Raw genomic sequence first — 15,026 nt, forward strand, 5'->3', positions numbered from 1 at the left:
GCAGGGGGTTGGAACCGGATGATCTTAAGGTCCTTTCCAACCCAAACCAGTCTGTGATTCTGCAAGAGGCTCATGGCGGGCAGAGGAGCCCACGTGGCTGTGAAAGGAGGGATGAACAGAGCATCCCTGAGGCAGAGAGCACAGAAACATCCTCTCCACCCCCTGCCAGTTCCTGGTTGAGAGGCAATTACATGGGAGCTGTTTCTGGTTTCTCCTCCCTTTCCTCCTGCTCCTCACCCTACCGTGAAGCTCTGTGGCCCATCTGCTTGTCCATCAGCATTACCCCTTGCTCCCACAGGCACCGTTCCGGAGCGCGCCCTGGAGGCTCCCTGCCCTTTCCCACAGCCTGGCTATTCTTAGTCTGCTGTAATTCGACGAACTCGTGCAAAGATCCTTCTCCGACAGCTGCTGCTTGGTTGCCACCTTTGGGAGCAATGACTTTCGTGGTCAGCCCTGCAGAAGACAAGCCCTGGTGCTGCCTTTGGTCACTTCTGGTCCACTGTGCGCATTGGCTTTTGTTGTAGTGGCATCTCTTGTCCTTCAGTGAAAAGTCAGGGTGAACCCATCCCTTTTTCCTGCCTGGCGTCTCACTCCTGCCTTTCTGTTTTTAATGGTGGGGGTAAAGGGAGATGCTGAGGAGATGCTGGACCTGCCTGTTCAAGGCTGGAGCTTGTGAAATGTATAGAGATGCAGCAAGCATCTCCCAAAGGATACAGAGGAAGAAAGCTACACCACGGGCATGTCTGCAAAGCCAAATGAGGTGCCTTCAGCATGTGTGAGCACAGCAGTGTGCCTGGAGACTATCCCAAAGATCTCCAGAGAGATCCATCTCTCACCATGCTGCTTGTGATGCTGCAGCCTCGCTGGACTGTTCAGGAAGAGCCTAGGGCAGCAGGAGCAGCTCTTGGCTTGCACCAAGCATCCTTTCCAGTGGTGGAGAGGAGCTTGCTGGCTCAACCGCTTTCTCCCCAGGGGTGACATCCCTGAATCCGCTGGAGTACGCTGGCAAAAGGTTATTTGGGCTCAGGCAGTTGCTATTCACCAGGTTGTGTGCCCTGAAGATGCCCCTGGTTTGTTGGAGGTGTCTTCCTGCCTTGAAGGCCTCTGGAAGGGGTCGGGGAGAGGAAGGCAATGTAGTTCTTTGATCAGAGCTCCCTTTCGGTAGAAAATGGCTTTTCGGTGAGCCGTGGGGCTGTAAAATTTGGGAGAAACTTTAGGCAGGTTTAGGCAATGCTTGGAGCAGCCTCGGAGGAACAAGCTGGAGCTGACCCATCTGACATAGGAGCAGGAAGCTCTGAGGAGCTGTGTGCAGCTGAAACAAACTGTCATCTGACACACAAAAGCTTCCAGCAAGGAGGATCATGGTGTAGCAGCACCAAGAAAACAGCAACAACTCTATCTTTTCCTCCAGCTCCATGCTGGAACAGTGGCAGCAGGTCACCCATGGTGAGCTTTGTGCACTCGAAGTGTTTGGATTGCCCTTCTGCAAATGTCTCTTGGGGGTGTGATGGAGCATCCTTGGGGTCTGCAGGTGCCAGCAGGGACGTGTCTTTGCTTAGAGCAGGGAGAGGATGGGGAAGGATTGGAAGGTGAGAGCAAAGACTGGAAGGTTTTACCATAACCGTGAGGAAGCTTGACCCCAAATTTGATGGCTTTGCAGGTTGAATGTGCTGCCTGGCCATTACCCACAGCCTTCAGTTGCACCTCCGTTTGCTCTTTGGCTCTGGGGATGTTTTAAAAGGGGAATGTGCCAAGATTGCACTGCTTATGAGTAGGCTTAGGGGCTTCAAACCATCCCCTCCAGCACATTCCAGACTTCTTAGCTGTGTGTGCATGAACACAGGAATGGGAGGTGAGTTTTTAAGGCTGGTGCAGCAAGGGCGAGGAGTGGGAATATGGATTTCTTGTTTGCTTTAATGGCCTTTCCCAAAGTAACAAGGGGTTGTCAATCCCCTCAAGGTGGCTGAGCTGGTGCGCAGGCTCTGCACGCTCCTCTGAAGCCTCCTAAAGCCGTGCCAGCACAGCTGTGACCGCTCTCATCTTCGCATCAGCAGTCCAGCACCTCACGCCAGTGGGAGCATCCTCTGGCACCGCTCGGTGTCTCTGGCGCCGTGGGGGTTGCTGGTGTTTCGGGCTCCTGCCTCACACCCTCCTCCTGTGTCACCGGCGGGTGGGAGGCTGCGAACCCCTGAGCACTGTGCTGCTGGCGTGTTGGTGTAGAGCAGCAGAGCTTTATTATGTGTCATTCCCCAGTGCTCTCCCGGCGCCACCGCTTCGTGTCTAATATCTGCTGGCTTGACAGTGTGGGGAGCTGGAGGAGAGCTAATGCACCGGTTATCGCTCCCGAAGCATCTGTCAGCTTTGGATGGAGGCTGTTTTATCAATAGGTGAGCCAATATTCTGCTCCAGACAGGACTATTGCTCGCTTCCATCTCTGTAGCTGCCCCAGGTAATACCAGCTGGGGCTCCTGCCTTAGCTGCTGAGCCGTGGATTAAAGGACTTGTTTACAAGGAGGCTCTTGAGCTGCAAACTGCTCTGCCATGCTTTCCCGGAAGCTAAATTGAGTTTGATTCCTCTGCCTTCCTTCTCCAGGAGTGTGACGATGGAGGTCTGGGGTGCTTGCAGGGGCTTGGTGCTGTGGCTGTGCTCTGCCCACCCTGCTAAGCCTTGAGATGCACAAGGGTCCTCAAAATCCTGGAGATATCCTGGGGTGTGGATTGATGGAGCTGAACATGAGCAGCTTGTGTCCAGGCAGCCAAGAAGCCACCAGCATCCTGACCTATATCAGCCCCAGTGTGGCAGCAGGGCCAGGGCAGTGATTGTCCCCCTGCACTGGGCACTGGTGAGGCCACACCTCAAATCCTGTGTCAGTTCTGGGCCCCTCACTGCAAGAGAGACATTGAGGTGCTGGAGCGGGGCCAGAGAAGGGCACCGGAGCTGGTGCAGAGCCTGGAGCACAAGTGTGATGAGGAACGGCTGAGGGACCTGGGGGGGTTTAGTCTGGAGAAGAGAAGGCTCAGGGGGGACCTTATCACCCTCTGCAACTGCCTGACAGGAGGATGGAGCCGGGAGGGGGCTGGTCTCTGCTCCCAAGGAACAAGGGATGGGACAAGAGAAAATGGCCTCAAGCTGCACCAGGGCAGGTTTAGATGGAGATTGGGAACAATTCCTTCTCCAAAGGGTGCTCAGGCATTGAAACAGGCTGCCCAGGGCAGGGCTGGAGTCACCATCCCTGCAAGTGTTCACACACTGTGTAGCCGAGGCCTCAGTGCCATGGGTTAGTGGTGGCCTTGGCAGTGCTCGGGAGCAGTTGGACTAGATGAGCTTAAAGGTCTTTTCCAACCTGGTTGATTCTGTGGTGTTTCAGGCCACAAAAAGGGAGCTGCGGTCCCTAATCCCACATGGGTACTGGCTTGTGTGGGTTGCAGTGGGAGTGCAGAGGGCAGTGGGTTGCCGTCCTCTTGCAGGATGATGGCAGGACCTCACTCATAGTCACATCAACACTGTTACTGAAGGTGGACACTCGCTGTGGGGTTTGGGCACAAACGCTGAGCCATTGGCCACTACCATCTGGATGCGACCATCCAGCCAATTCCTCATTCACCTAACAGTCCACCCATCAAATCCATATCTCTCCAATAACTGCTCCTTGGAGAGGGAAATGCCACCAGCCATCGTCCCATTTCCTTGCAGAGGTCCCCTGCACCCCAAAACCCATGAAAAGCTAGTGGAGTGTCCTCTCTAACTGCAGAGGTAACGTCTCCTTGTTCCCCACAATGCTGGATACGCTCTTCCAACTGCTCTAGCAATCCCTGTGGTGCTTGAGGACCTGTCCTTGCTGGAGATGGCTCAGTAGGATTGTGGCTGAGTGATGTTGAGCCATGGGATGAAGTAGCCCTGCATGGATCTGAGAGTATCCCTGCTCAATGTGGGTGCTTGGCACTGTGGTTTCTCATCAGGGTTTGGAGATATTCTTGGCTAGGCTTTGGGGCTACATCTTAGCAAAAAAAGGGGAAACTTGAATGGGGGGATCTGGGACACATTTTCCCCTGATATCATGGCTCCTGGTGCCTATGACTTTGGTCTGCAAGCAGACACTACCACCTATGTCTTAACATGAAAGAGCTGTGCCCCAGCAGGGACTATCCATGAGAAAGGCTTAGTCTGGTCTGATTTAGGGCGGTGTTGGGATGGAGGGCTTCATACAGCATTGCTCTTGTCCATTCTGCGTCCCCACCAGCTGGATACAACCACCAAGCCTCAGCTTTGCTGCTACAGAGCACCCACGTGGGGACCCTGCAAGGACCAGGTGGTGCTTTTTTGCCTCCCCCTGTTCCTTCATCTCTTTATCCGTTTTTACAGGATTATCTCATACGTTGCCTCCGAGACAGCAGCCTGGCACTGTCCACCCACTGTTAATTTTTCCTGCCAGGGTATGACTGCGGTGATGTGAACACTCGGTGCCCAGGATGCTGAGTGTTTGCACTCAGATTTAGGTGCTATCGATTGATTTGAAGCTTCAAGGGTGTCACCTTGTTGTGAAACCAGACAGGACTGGAGTTATCCAAGTGGGATTCCTCTGCAAGAGCATTGCTGCTGGCTCTTTGTGCATGAGCACCTCGAGGTTGGGGGACACAAGGGCATTGCCTCCTGGCTGCCTGCCCTTGCCGTGCCCATGCTGCTTATCATCCTGCCGCGGGAGGGGGACATGCGGGTGGAAAAAGCTGCTTAGGATCTATCCCTGGGGTTTTAATTGTCCTGGGTTATTGTTGGAGGATTAGGAGGGGATTTGGTGTGATTGGTTGCAGTGAGTTAAATATAGGCTGGTGTGTGCTGGAGGGTTGATGCTCCAGCAGGCAAGGGAGGGACGCTACATGCTGGCTCACTTCACCCCTTCGTCTTTCATCTGGCTCCTGTGATTGTGGTGCTGGCGAAAAAGAAAATGCCAGCACGTCCTTTCTGATCTCATGCTGGCCCGGGGTGCATGAGAGGCTCTGGTGGCTTGTCGTGCAATTAACTTCCAGCAGCACACGTGGTGTTGCCGGCGTCAAAGAGGGATTGAACTGGCGCTGGCTGTGCAGTGGGGAGGGCAGAGAGAGCTGGATGGGGTCTGGATTAAGGCTGCTGATCCCTCAGTAGCTGCTTGCTCCTTCTGCACCTCCTGTGAGCATCCTGCAACAGATCCATGGAGGTGTCCTGGGGATGGTGGGTTTGGGTTAGGGTAGAGGATGTAGCCAGCAGCTTCCCTGGGTTTTAAGGAAAAAGGGGACAAGTTTCCGCCTGCCCAGAAAAGCCTCATTATGAGGAATGGAGGTAGAAGACCATCTTCCAGTTGCCCTTCTTGAGATGCCTGGGATCAGCATCCCCTTCTTTACCATGAATCTTTCGCTGTGTGGTGCTGTGGGCTCCCAGCAGTTGGTTCTGCCACTGGGAACTTCATCTCCAGCATGACGTCCTAGCCATGTCCCTGTTAAGGCAGATCCCCAGCACCTTCCTCCAAAGGCAGGACCCAGCCTCTCCGGCTCACCAGCATGAGCTGGCTGGAGGTCTTGGCCATGTGCTGGCACTGTGTCTTCCCATGACCAGCTCCCACCAGAGCACCCAACATTTTCCAGGAGGAGAAGGAGAAAGAGAAATCCTACATTTAATTTCTCTTTCTGAAGGAGCCCCACGTGTTGGACCTCGGCTCTGTATATTATCCCCTTGAAGCCTGCAGCTGGCTGCTGGCACAGCACAGCGGGGAGCACGGGCTGAGATTTATAAAGGTGCTCCAGGCACAGCTGCTCCGGGCTCCCTCCGCTCCATCCATCTCCCAGGCTGCTCGGCTGTACATCTTGCTGCACTCAGGCCAACCCCTGCAAACGAGTTTCCCATCTCCTGAGTGTTACCTTGCTCAGATAAATGTGCTCAGCACAACGGACTCTGCTCCCGGTCAGATCAGTTCTGCAGTAATCAGAGTGGTCCATGGCAGGAGGAAATATCCACAAAGCTGAGTGATGCTGCAGAAGACCTCTCCGCCTCCAAGAATCAATGCCAGGGGTCCACGTCCTCAATGCGGGTGTGACCAGGCTGCTCCTCTTCTTGAATTGCCGTGAAAAAGCTGAACCCACCATGTGCAGTGCCTTTGCTCCATGATGGGAAGAGATGTGACCCGATGGATGGTTCTCCAGGCAGATATATAGGGCTGATGGCTGTCTTGGGAGGGTGCAGGACCAAAGCAAAGTGGGAGGATGAGGGTTATTTCCACAGTGTTCGGTTTTCCTTCCAGTGGCAGTTGCTGCAATGGGATGCTGGGCTCAGCTTGCCATCTAGTGGCAGAAACAGCCTTTTCCGGAAGACCATGAGGTTCATGGCTGCGCATGGCGGGTCAGAGCTCTGCTGGGGGGTCTGCTATTCCGTGTTGGGGTGCACAGCCTTGCTTGGGGGCTGTCTGCATCTCTCTCGGAGGGTACCCAGCCCTCACTCCCTAGAGATTGCCTTCCCTACCTGAGTGCATGTGAAGCCAACGTGGATCTTCGTACACACGCATTCCCTCCCCTCCCCCCCCCAAATCCTGCAGCCCTTTGATGGTCACTGGTTTTAGCATCCCCATGAAAACAGGGAAGAGCAATGAGTGGCTCAAGGAGGAGAGATTGGGCAGGCGCCGGGGAGAGCTGTGCTGAGAGAGGGCCTGCAGTGCTCATCTTGGTGCTCCTCCAGCCTGGAGCCTGGGCTCTCACCAGGAAGCCCAAGACCCCTTGTTCTCCTTCCTCCAGCTGTAGAGCTGAGTTCTTCCTCCTGCCTGTCTCAAGCGGTAGATCCCGCTTTACTCTTGATGCCCAGGGAAGGGCAGGACACTGTGGGGTCATACCTGGCCCTATCTGACCCTCTCCCCTCACCTTACAGGTATGCTGGTGGTCAACGTCACCTGGAGGAACAAGACGTATGTGGGGACGCTGCTTGACTGCACGCAGCATGACTGGGCACCTCCCCGGTAAGTGGCAGCGCTGCCACCTTGGGCCCCAGGTGCAGGGGACAGCCACTGGCACCCAGTCTGCTCTGCCCTGTGCTTGTGGGGCTGCCTTTGGGGGTTGGCATCTCCTCCTCGCCCAACCGGGCTGCTCCCATGGCTGTTTGTCCCCTGCACTCACAGGATGCTGTGTCCTGGAGACTAGAGAAGGTCAAGTGTTTGGCAATGGACCCCTCCAGTTCTTTTTTACTGGTCAGTGCAGGGGTGAGCCTGCCGGATTGATAGCAAGGGGAGGAAGGGGGTCACCACCGTGCAGAGGAGATGGTGTAGCTCAGAACCTGCTCTGTCTCCATTAAAACCTCCTTGTCCTCCTCCTGCAGGTTCTGCGACTCCCCCACTAGTGACCTGGAGATGCGCAACGGCCGGGGCCGGGGCAAGCGCATGCGCCCCAACAGCAACACACCTGTGAACGAGACAGCCGCTGCCTCGGACAGCAAAGGGACCAGCAACAGCAGCAAGACCCGGGCGGGAGCCAACAGCAAAGGGCGCCGGGGCAGCCAGAACTCCTCAGACCACCGCACGCCGCCCGGCGGCACGGCCGAGGACGTGAAGGCCAGTCCCTCGTCCGTCACCAAGCGGAAGAGCAAACCCCTGTCCGACATGGAGCTGAACTCCAGTTCGGAGGACTCCAAGGGCAGCAAACGCATCCGCACAAACTCAATGGGCTCGGCAGCCGTGCCACCTGCTGCGGTCAAGGTGGAGCCGGCTGTCCTCGACCGAAACTGCCCTTCTCCCATCCTCATTGACTGTCCCCACCCCAACTGTAACAAGAAGTACAAGCACATCAACGGGCTGAAGTACCACCAGGCCCACGCACACACGGACGATGACAGCAAGCTGGAGGCAGATGTGGACAGCGAGTACGGCGAGGAGCCGTCCCTGCACACTGACATGGGGACCTGCAACGGTGCCACCATCTCGCAGAAGGGCTCACTTTCACCAGCTCGCTCGGCCACCCCCAAGGTGCGCTTGATGGAGCCCCACAGTCCCTCCCCGTCCAGCAAGTTCAGCACCAAGGTGCCCTGCAAGAAGAAGCTGGGTGGGGAAGGAGATACTGACCCGGGTGCCCTGTCCAATGATGGCTCTGAGGATGGTCCCTCGGTGGCTGATGAGACGAGTAACGATGACTTTGACTCTCTGGAGAAACGATGTGTTGATAAGGACAAGTCGAAGAAGGCATCTGGTGCTAAGCCGGAAAAGATCCCTTCCAAAAGCTTGAAGTCTGCCAGACCCATTGCGCCAGCCATCCCCCCCCAGCCAATTTACACCTTCCAGACAGCCACCCTCGCCACAGCCAGCCCCGGTTCCTCCACAGGCCTTGCCACTACTGTGGTCCAGACCATGCCCAACAGCCCTCAGCTTAAACCCATCCAGCCCAAGCCCACGGTGATGGGAGAGCCCTTTGCAGTCAACCCTGCCCTCACCCCTTCCAAGGAGAAGAAGAAGAAGGACAAGAAGAAGAAGGAGCCCAAGGAGGTAGAAAACCCTTTGACTCCAGGCAAAGCCTGCAGAGTGGAGGAAGGCAAGAGCCCTTTCCGGGGGGAATCCAGCGACCTGGGAATGAAAGGCGAGGGGCTGCTGAACGGCTCCTCTGACCCCCACCAGAGCCGGCTCGCCAGCATCAAGGCCGAGGCCGATAAAATCTACAGCTTCACCGACAACGCCCCAAGCCCCTCCATTGGTGGTGCCAGCAGGCTGGAGAACACCAACCCAGCCCAACCCATGACCCCGCTGCATGTCGTCACCCAGAACGGAGCGGAGGCCAGCTCGGTGAAAACCAACAGCCCGGCCTACTCGGACATCTCGGATGCTGGGGAGGATGGGGAGGGCAAGCTGGAGAGCGTGAAGACGAAGGATCCCGAGCAGCTGGTCAAGGAAGGCGCCAAAAAAGCTCTTTTCCCCCCACAACCACAGAGCAAAGAGTCTCCCTACTACCAAGGCTTTGAAACCTACTATTCCCCCGGCTACCCCCAGGCAAGCCCGGGACCCTTGAACCCCAGCAGCCAGGCCACGGCTGAGACACAGGCCTTGAAGCTAAAGAAGGATGAGGAGCAGGAGAACCTGGAGGTGAAGGTGAAGAGTGAAGGTTGCGAAGAGAAGAAGACAGAGCTCAGCAGCTCCAGCCAGCAGCCCTCGGTCATCCAGCAGCGTCCCAACATGTACATGCAGTCCCTTTACTACAACCAGTATGCCTACGTGCCCCCCTATGGCTACAACGAGCAGGGCTATCATGCTCACTTGCTGAGCACCAACCCTGCCTACCGCCAGCAATACGAGGAGCAGCAGAAGCAGAGGCAGAGCCTGGAGCAGCAGCAGCAACAGCGAGGGCTGGAGAAGAAGGCAGAGCTGGGCTTGAAGGAGAGGGAGGCAACGCTCAAAGAGGAGTGGAAGCAAAAGCCGCCCATGCCCCCGACGCTGACCAAAGCCCCAAGCCTCACTGACCTTGTCAAGTCGGGTCTGAGCAAGGCCAAGGAGCAGGGAGGTCCCGACATGGCCAAATCCGTCATCATCCCCAAGCTGGAGGACTCTTCCAAGCTGCCCAGCAGCCAGGTTGCCGAGGGGCTGAAGGTGAAGCTGAGCGAGAGCAGCCACCTCGGGAAGGAGGCTGCCGAAATGAAGGCTGGCTCTGAGTGTGGCCGGCAAGCGGAGGTGGACCCTGTGCTCTGGTACAGACAGGTAATGGTGCTGCCAGCCTGGCAGTGGGCTTCTTACTGGAAGAAGCCCCTCACTGTGGCTTCGCTGCATGGGTTTGCTGGGGCCGTCACCTCAGAGAACATGTGTTGTCCTCTGCTCGTGATGGGACTCCATCAGGTTCCCATGGGGCCAGCTAAAGGATGAGTCTGGGAGGCCATGATTGGGCCAAGGATAGCTCAGGGAAGGGGAGTGAGGTTTGCTGTTCTCCCCCACATCCAGCCTGGGTTTGGGACAGGCAGGGCTGGGGGATTCAGCTGCCCTGATGGTTGACTGGTTCTTGCAGGAAGCTGAGCCCCGGATGTGGACCTATGTGTACCCAGCGAAGTACTCGGACATCAAGACGGAGGATGAGCGGTGGAAGGAGGAAAGGGACCGAAAGTTGAAGGAAGAAAGAAATCGAAGCAAAGAAGCTGCCTCCAAGGAGGACGGGAAGGAGAGCACCAGCTCCGAGTGCAAGCTGACCCCCACCGAGGAGGCTCGCATGGTGGGGAAGGACCCCAGGCCCAGCGTCCACGTCCCTGTTTCTTCACCCCTCACACAGCATCAGTCCTACATCCCCTACATGCACGGCTACTCCTATAGCCAGTCGTACGACCCCAACCACCCCAGCTACCGGGCCATGCCCACCGTCATGATGCAGAATTACCCAGGTAGGGAGCTGGGCACATCTCGGGGATGTCCCTTCCCAGTCTGTCCCTGTGCTGCCAGAGCGGGTGACGGCTGTGGGACATCTGTGTCACAGGGTGGCCTATATGCAGAGCCATGTGCTCCCAATGTACCACCCAAAGACTTCTCTTACCCTGACTGCTCTTTTTTCCCCCCAGGATCATACCTACCCTCCAGCTATTCCTTCTCCCCATACGGGAGCAAGGCATCTGGGAGCGACGACAGCGACAAGTCCCGAGCCAGCCCCAGCGTGGGTTGTAAATCCAGCTCAGAGTCCAAGGCCCTGGACATCCTGCAGCAGCACGCCAGCCACTACAAGAGCAAATCACCCACGGTGAGGTTCAGTAAGGTGCTGGCTTTGCCCAGCTCTGTGCGTGAGCTTCGGGTTGCTCCCTGGGTAACCAGCCTGGAGCAACACGGCCTGCCGTGGGGTTTTGCTATCCCTGCTGCTGTAGGAGACCTGGGACTGTGGAATAATCCCACAACACAACCCCTTTGGGATGGACAGTCCTGGGAAGCACCAGGGCTCCTCCAGGCCCTGTAGCACCCAGGTGACACTTGTGCTCAGCACTGGAGCTGGTGGTGGGGGTACAAGGGCTGTGTCTATTCCATGGCACTGTAAGGGCACGAGCTCCTCCTGGGCTTAGCTGGAAGGCAGAGCTTTGACATGATGAGGAAAGAGCTGCCCTCAAACAGACCTGCATCCTCCCCACTGCTTTTGGGCTGCTCACCAGGCATCCTGTCATCTCCTGGCAGCATTGTGGGGAGCCTTTACGTGAAGGTGGGGGGAATATCACCCTGATGGGGCAGCCTCAAGCACCCAGCATGGGTCCAATGCTCTCCTGCACCCCGGGGTCGCTGGCAGCAGCCCTCAGCCTGCGTCTGCTTTCTCCTCTCCAGATAAGCGAGAAGACGTCTCAGGAGCGGGACCGCGGCGGCTGCGGGGTGGTGGGGGGCAGTGGGAGCTGCAGCAGCGTCGGTGCAGGCGGCGGGGGGGAGAGGAGCACAGACCGGCCACGCACGTCGCCATCACAGCGCCTGCTCTCGACACATCACCACCACCACCACCTCGGGTACTCGCTGCTGCCAGCGCAGTACAACCTGCCCTATGCAACAGGTGAGAGCCTCACCCCACACCCAGCACCGGGGCACCGCTCGGGGGGCTGGGAAGGAGCTGGAGCCACCTTTGGGCAGTGTGAGCCCTAGTGCTGAGCTTTGCTTTGACCCAGTCCAGCACCTTTGGCATGGCTGGGTGCCTGTCCTGGGCTGCTGGCTCCTGACACATATTCTCCTCCACAGGTCTCTCCTCCACAGCCATCGTTGCCAGCCAGCAAGGCTCCGCTCCCTCCCTATACCCGCCTCCCCGGAGGTGAGAACGGTAAGGCTCTGCTCCTACAGCACCAGCAGGATGGGGCTGGGTGCGCAGGGGCTGCCCTGGGCAGAGGGTTTGGGGTTTGCCCGTTGCCCCGGGCTTGCGGGAGCTGACTCGAGCTTGGGTTGTGGCAGGACGTGATGCGCTGGGACGCCTGGGCTGTACGAGACATGTGACTGGCTCACATGAGGAAGCGCTGGAGACTCCTTTAGACATCAGTTGAATGGTGTTAATTGTTCTGCTTGACGTTCCTGCCGTGATCTGAGGCAGGCTCTGTCTTCTCCCCTCCTACGCCCCGTCGGACACACACTGACTCCCCCTCTGCACCCTCCCCTTTGGTGAGTGGATGAGCTGGTACCTGCGGAAATATTTATTCTACTGGGCACTGGTGCTCGAGCTGGAGGTCACTCGCCTGCCTGGTGCGTATGAAGAGGAAGTGGAAGCACTAAGGTTTCTCAACGGATTTGGGACCTACTGTGTCTCTGATGGGGCAGAGCACCACAGGACCAGGGCCCGGCAGGGGCACTGCCTGCTGCCCGCTCCTCACCAGGGCTGGAGTGCAGGGCCGAGCCTGCTGGGGGGTCTCAGGAAAGGAAGAGCTGGCTCACGTGGAGCCAGGGTGGGTGTTGAGTGGCTGGGATGGGTGTCAGCCTGGCCAGAAGCTGCCATGGGGCACAGGGACGTGCTGCATCTGGGGTGCAGCCTCTCCCTGTCACATGGCCGAACCTTGCACCCATAGCACCTGCTGCTCCGCGCCTGTGCAGGCGGGAGCTGCCAGCACTTGTCTGTGGTGGGTCAGGGGATCTGGGGCTGCGCTTGGTCCCCGTGAAGCATCCCCTGCCCTGGGGTGACAGGCTCTGCAGGGCTGGTGGCTGTAGGGTTCCTCCCCGTGCCTTGCACAGTCCGGACCTGCCTGAAGCTCATGCCCATGGCTTTTAAGCTGATTTCCAAGCTGTGACTGCAACCCCCCGGCTTTTGCTCTGCCCCAGCCCCGGGAAGTGCTCCCCAACCCCCAGGGCAGCGCATCGGGGCGGGGAGTGGGCCGAGGGCTGCAGCTTCTCTTCACACCCACTTTGTGCTTCTGAGGCGCTTCCCAGGCCGCGGGCAGAGCCCAGCAAGGAACAAGCACACTTCGGCTCTGCCAGAGGCGCTTGGGCCCTGCGACGGCCCTCCCCAGCCTCGTGCCGGGGCTCCACGCCCTGGAGGAAGCCGGTTCCCCCTCCTGCCTGCTCCCCAGTGCCCGAGGACAGGGGCTTTCTGGTCCTCTGCCCCCAGCCCCAGAGCGGCTCTCCCCGGGCCGATGCTCTACCTCGGCCCCGCACAGCCGGGCTGCCCCAGCGCTCTCCCCGCTGCCCAGCCGGGGGAGACGGGGGGGGATCATCAGTCTCGGTTGTGTGTGTGTGTGTGTGTCCGTGTCGCACCCGGCCCCTTGGGGCCGCTGTACCGGGATGCTCTGCCCGCCGGGCTCTGTACATACTGTAAAAAGCAATTGTTTGAAAGCTGTTGTTTTGGGTTTTGTTTTCTTTCCCCAGTTCTCCCCCATCCCATTTACCCAGTTGGAAAGGAGGTGCTCGCTGGTCTCGGCCCTGGTTGGGGGGGGCCGACAGCGCGGTGGTCCCAGCCTGCTCTCCTTGTTCGGCCCGTTTTAGTTCCACTCTTGATTGTCTTTGCAAGGAGATGGGCCCGTGTGGCCTGGCCGGCGCCTGGGGACAGGGCAGGCGATGCCAAGCAGTGGCTCGACCCACCCTGCACCCGTTACAGAGCCGGATGCAGCCACCGGGCCAGGGACTGGGTCGGAGTGCTGGGGGAGCCCCGCACCCCATCTGCAGAGGAGCATCCTGCCAGCTGCTCCCACCTCCAGGTCAGCTGCTCCAGCAGAGCCGGCAGCTCCATGGGCATGGGTGTGGGTGTCTGAGCCGGGCAGGGAGTGTTGGGGGCGCCACAGCCTGTGCTGGCAGTTGAAGGGGGTCGGGGGGGGGCTCCCCACCTTCCCAGTTGGGTCCCAGTTACGTCTCCCTTTAGGTGTTAAATGAAGCAGCGGTTTATGCAGAATAGGTTTGAGGTTTGACTTTCTCTGGGTTCTCCTGGTCAGTCCTTGCCCGGGGGGTGCAGCCCAGCCGCTGCCCCGCAGGGGTCCCCTCTCCCTAGCACCCCGCAGGTGGCCAGCCAGGGCATCAAACCGTTGGTGTTTATAGCTCGTTGCCATTGGCGTTGCTGTGTTGGGTTTCATTTCAGTCTTCCTGATTCTGCCCTTCTGTAAAGTGTACATTATTACCAAGTTCCTTGTTTTTTTATATATATATATAAAAATATATATATATACAAACTGTACTCTTCTTGCCTTTGTACATTTGGGCAAGGAGAGAGAATAAATCTTTTTAAGAGACAATCACAAACCTGTGAGGGTGGCTTTTTCTTCCTGCTCGCCCCAGTTCTGGTCCTTTGTCCCCAAAGGCTGCAGCCAGTGATTTTTCCTTGGGAGGAGTCATGGGGGGAGGGGGGAATCTTCACCTCTGGTGCAGCTGCAAGGGCTGCAGCAGATGCTGCTCCTGATGCTGCACTCATGCGTCTGCAGCCACTGTGGCCCAGTGGGGCAGCAGGTCCTGCCCCCCAGCACCGTTCTACTTGCTTGCACCCAATGCTCTGCCACCAGCAGACACAGCCTCACGCAGGGACACTGCAGCCGAGCTCTGTGTGACAGTTTGGGTCAGAACAGCCCCAGGCTTGAAGCCCTGGGCACCAGCAAGGGACTGCCACCCCCCGGCCTCCCCACTGCCCACAGAGCCCCTTCTGGGGAGGCAGCAGGGGGCTGGTCACAGGGCAGAGCTTGGCTCCCCCAGCCTCGGGCCAGGTGTGACCTGGGCAGGAAGCAGCACCCAGAGAAACCAGAAGCGCCTTTTAGAGCTTCAGGAGGGTACTGCTGAAGATGCTGATGTGAGACCTCATCTGACCACACATGCTTGAGCCAGGACAGCACAGTGATTAGTACTGGGCAGAGAAGCACATGCTCCATAACTGCAGAGTATTAAGGAGCGCAGGAGCTCATCCCCACTCCAAGCTCCCATGATGAGAACATGGCACTTTACCAGTACATTGTACCAGAGCAGCAGAGGGCGGGAGCAAGGCCCTGGAGCCCACAGGAACATCCAGGGAGGCGCCGGGAAGGAGAAAGGATGAGACCTGGCCCTTCAAAAGCCAGAACTAGACACCACTGTTTCAGCTGGGGAATAGGGGCGAGGTCTCATCTATCTGTCCCCATACATTCCCTGGAGCGATGACATCTG

The 15,026-nt window shown here is 57.9% G+C and overlaps 1 protein-coding gene across 3 annotated transcripts in view; it reads left to right on the forward strand.

The window, feature by feature from the left end:
• The window catches only part of ZNF609 (zinc finger protein 609), a 69,476-nt gene extending 55,505 nt beyond the window's left edge, over positions 1 to 13,971 (forward strand). For 2 of the 3 annotated variants that reach the window (XM_030496732.1, XM_030496733.1), the window contains exons 4-10: positions 6,887 to 6,974; positions 7,331 to 9,686; positions 9,988 to 10,354; positions 10,529 to 10,704; positions 11,271 to 11,487; positions 11,670 to 11,739; positions 11,877 to 13,971. In XM_030496732.1, the coding sequence (XP_030352592.1) occupies positions 6,887 to 6,974; positions 7,331 to 9,686; positions 9,988 to 10,354; positions 10,529 to 10,704; positions 11,271 to 11,487; positions 11,670 to 11,739; positions 11,877 to 11,883 (3,281 nt within the window). In that variant the 3' untranslated portion in view covers positions 11,884 to 13,971. Of the gene's footprint in view, positions 1 to 6,886; positions 6,975 to 7,330; positions 9,687 to 9,987; positions 10,355 to 10,528; positions 10,705 to 11,270; positions 11,488 to 11,669; positions 11,749 to 11,876 lie in introns of all 3 variants that reach the window. The other variant, XM_030496734.1, reaches the window with a different exon arrangement.
• The last annotated feature ends 1,055 nt before the right edge of the window (positions 13,972 to 15,026 follow it).

This window comes from Strigops habroptila, chromosome 9, assembly GCF_004027225.2.
Source record: "Strigops habroptila isolate Jane chromosome 9, bStrHab1.2.pri, whole genome shotgun sequence".
Lineage (NCBI taxonomy): Eukaryota > Metazoa > Chordata > Aves > Psittaciformes > Psittacidae > Strigops > Strigops habroptila.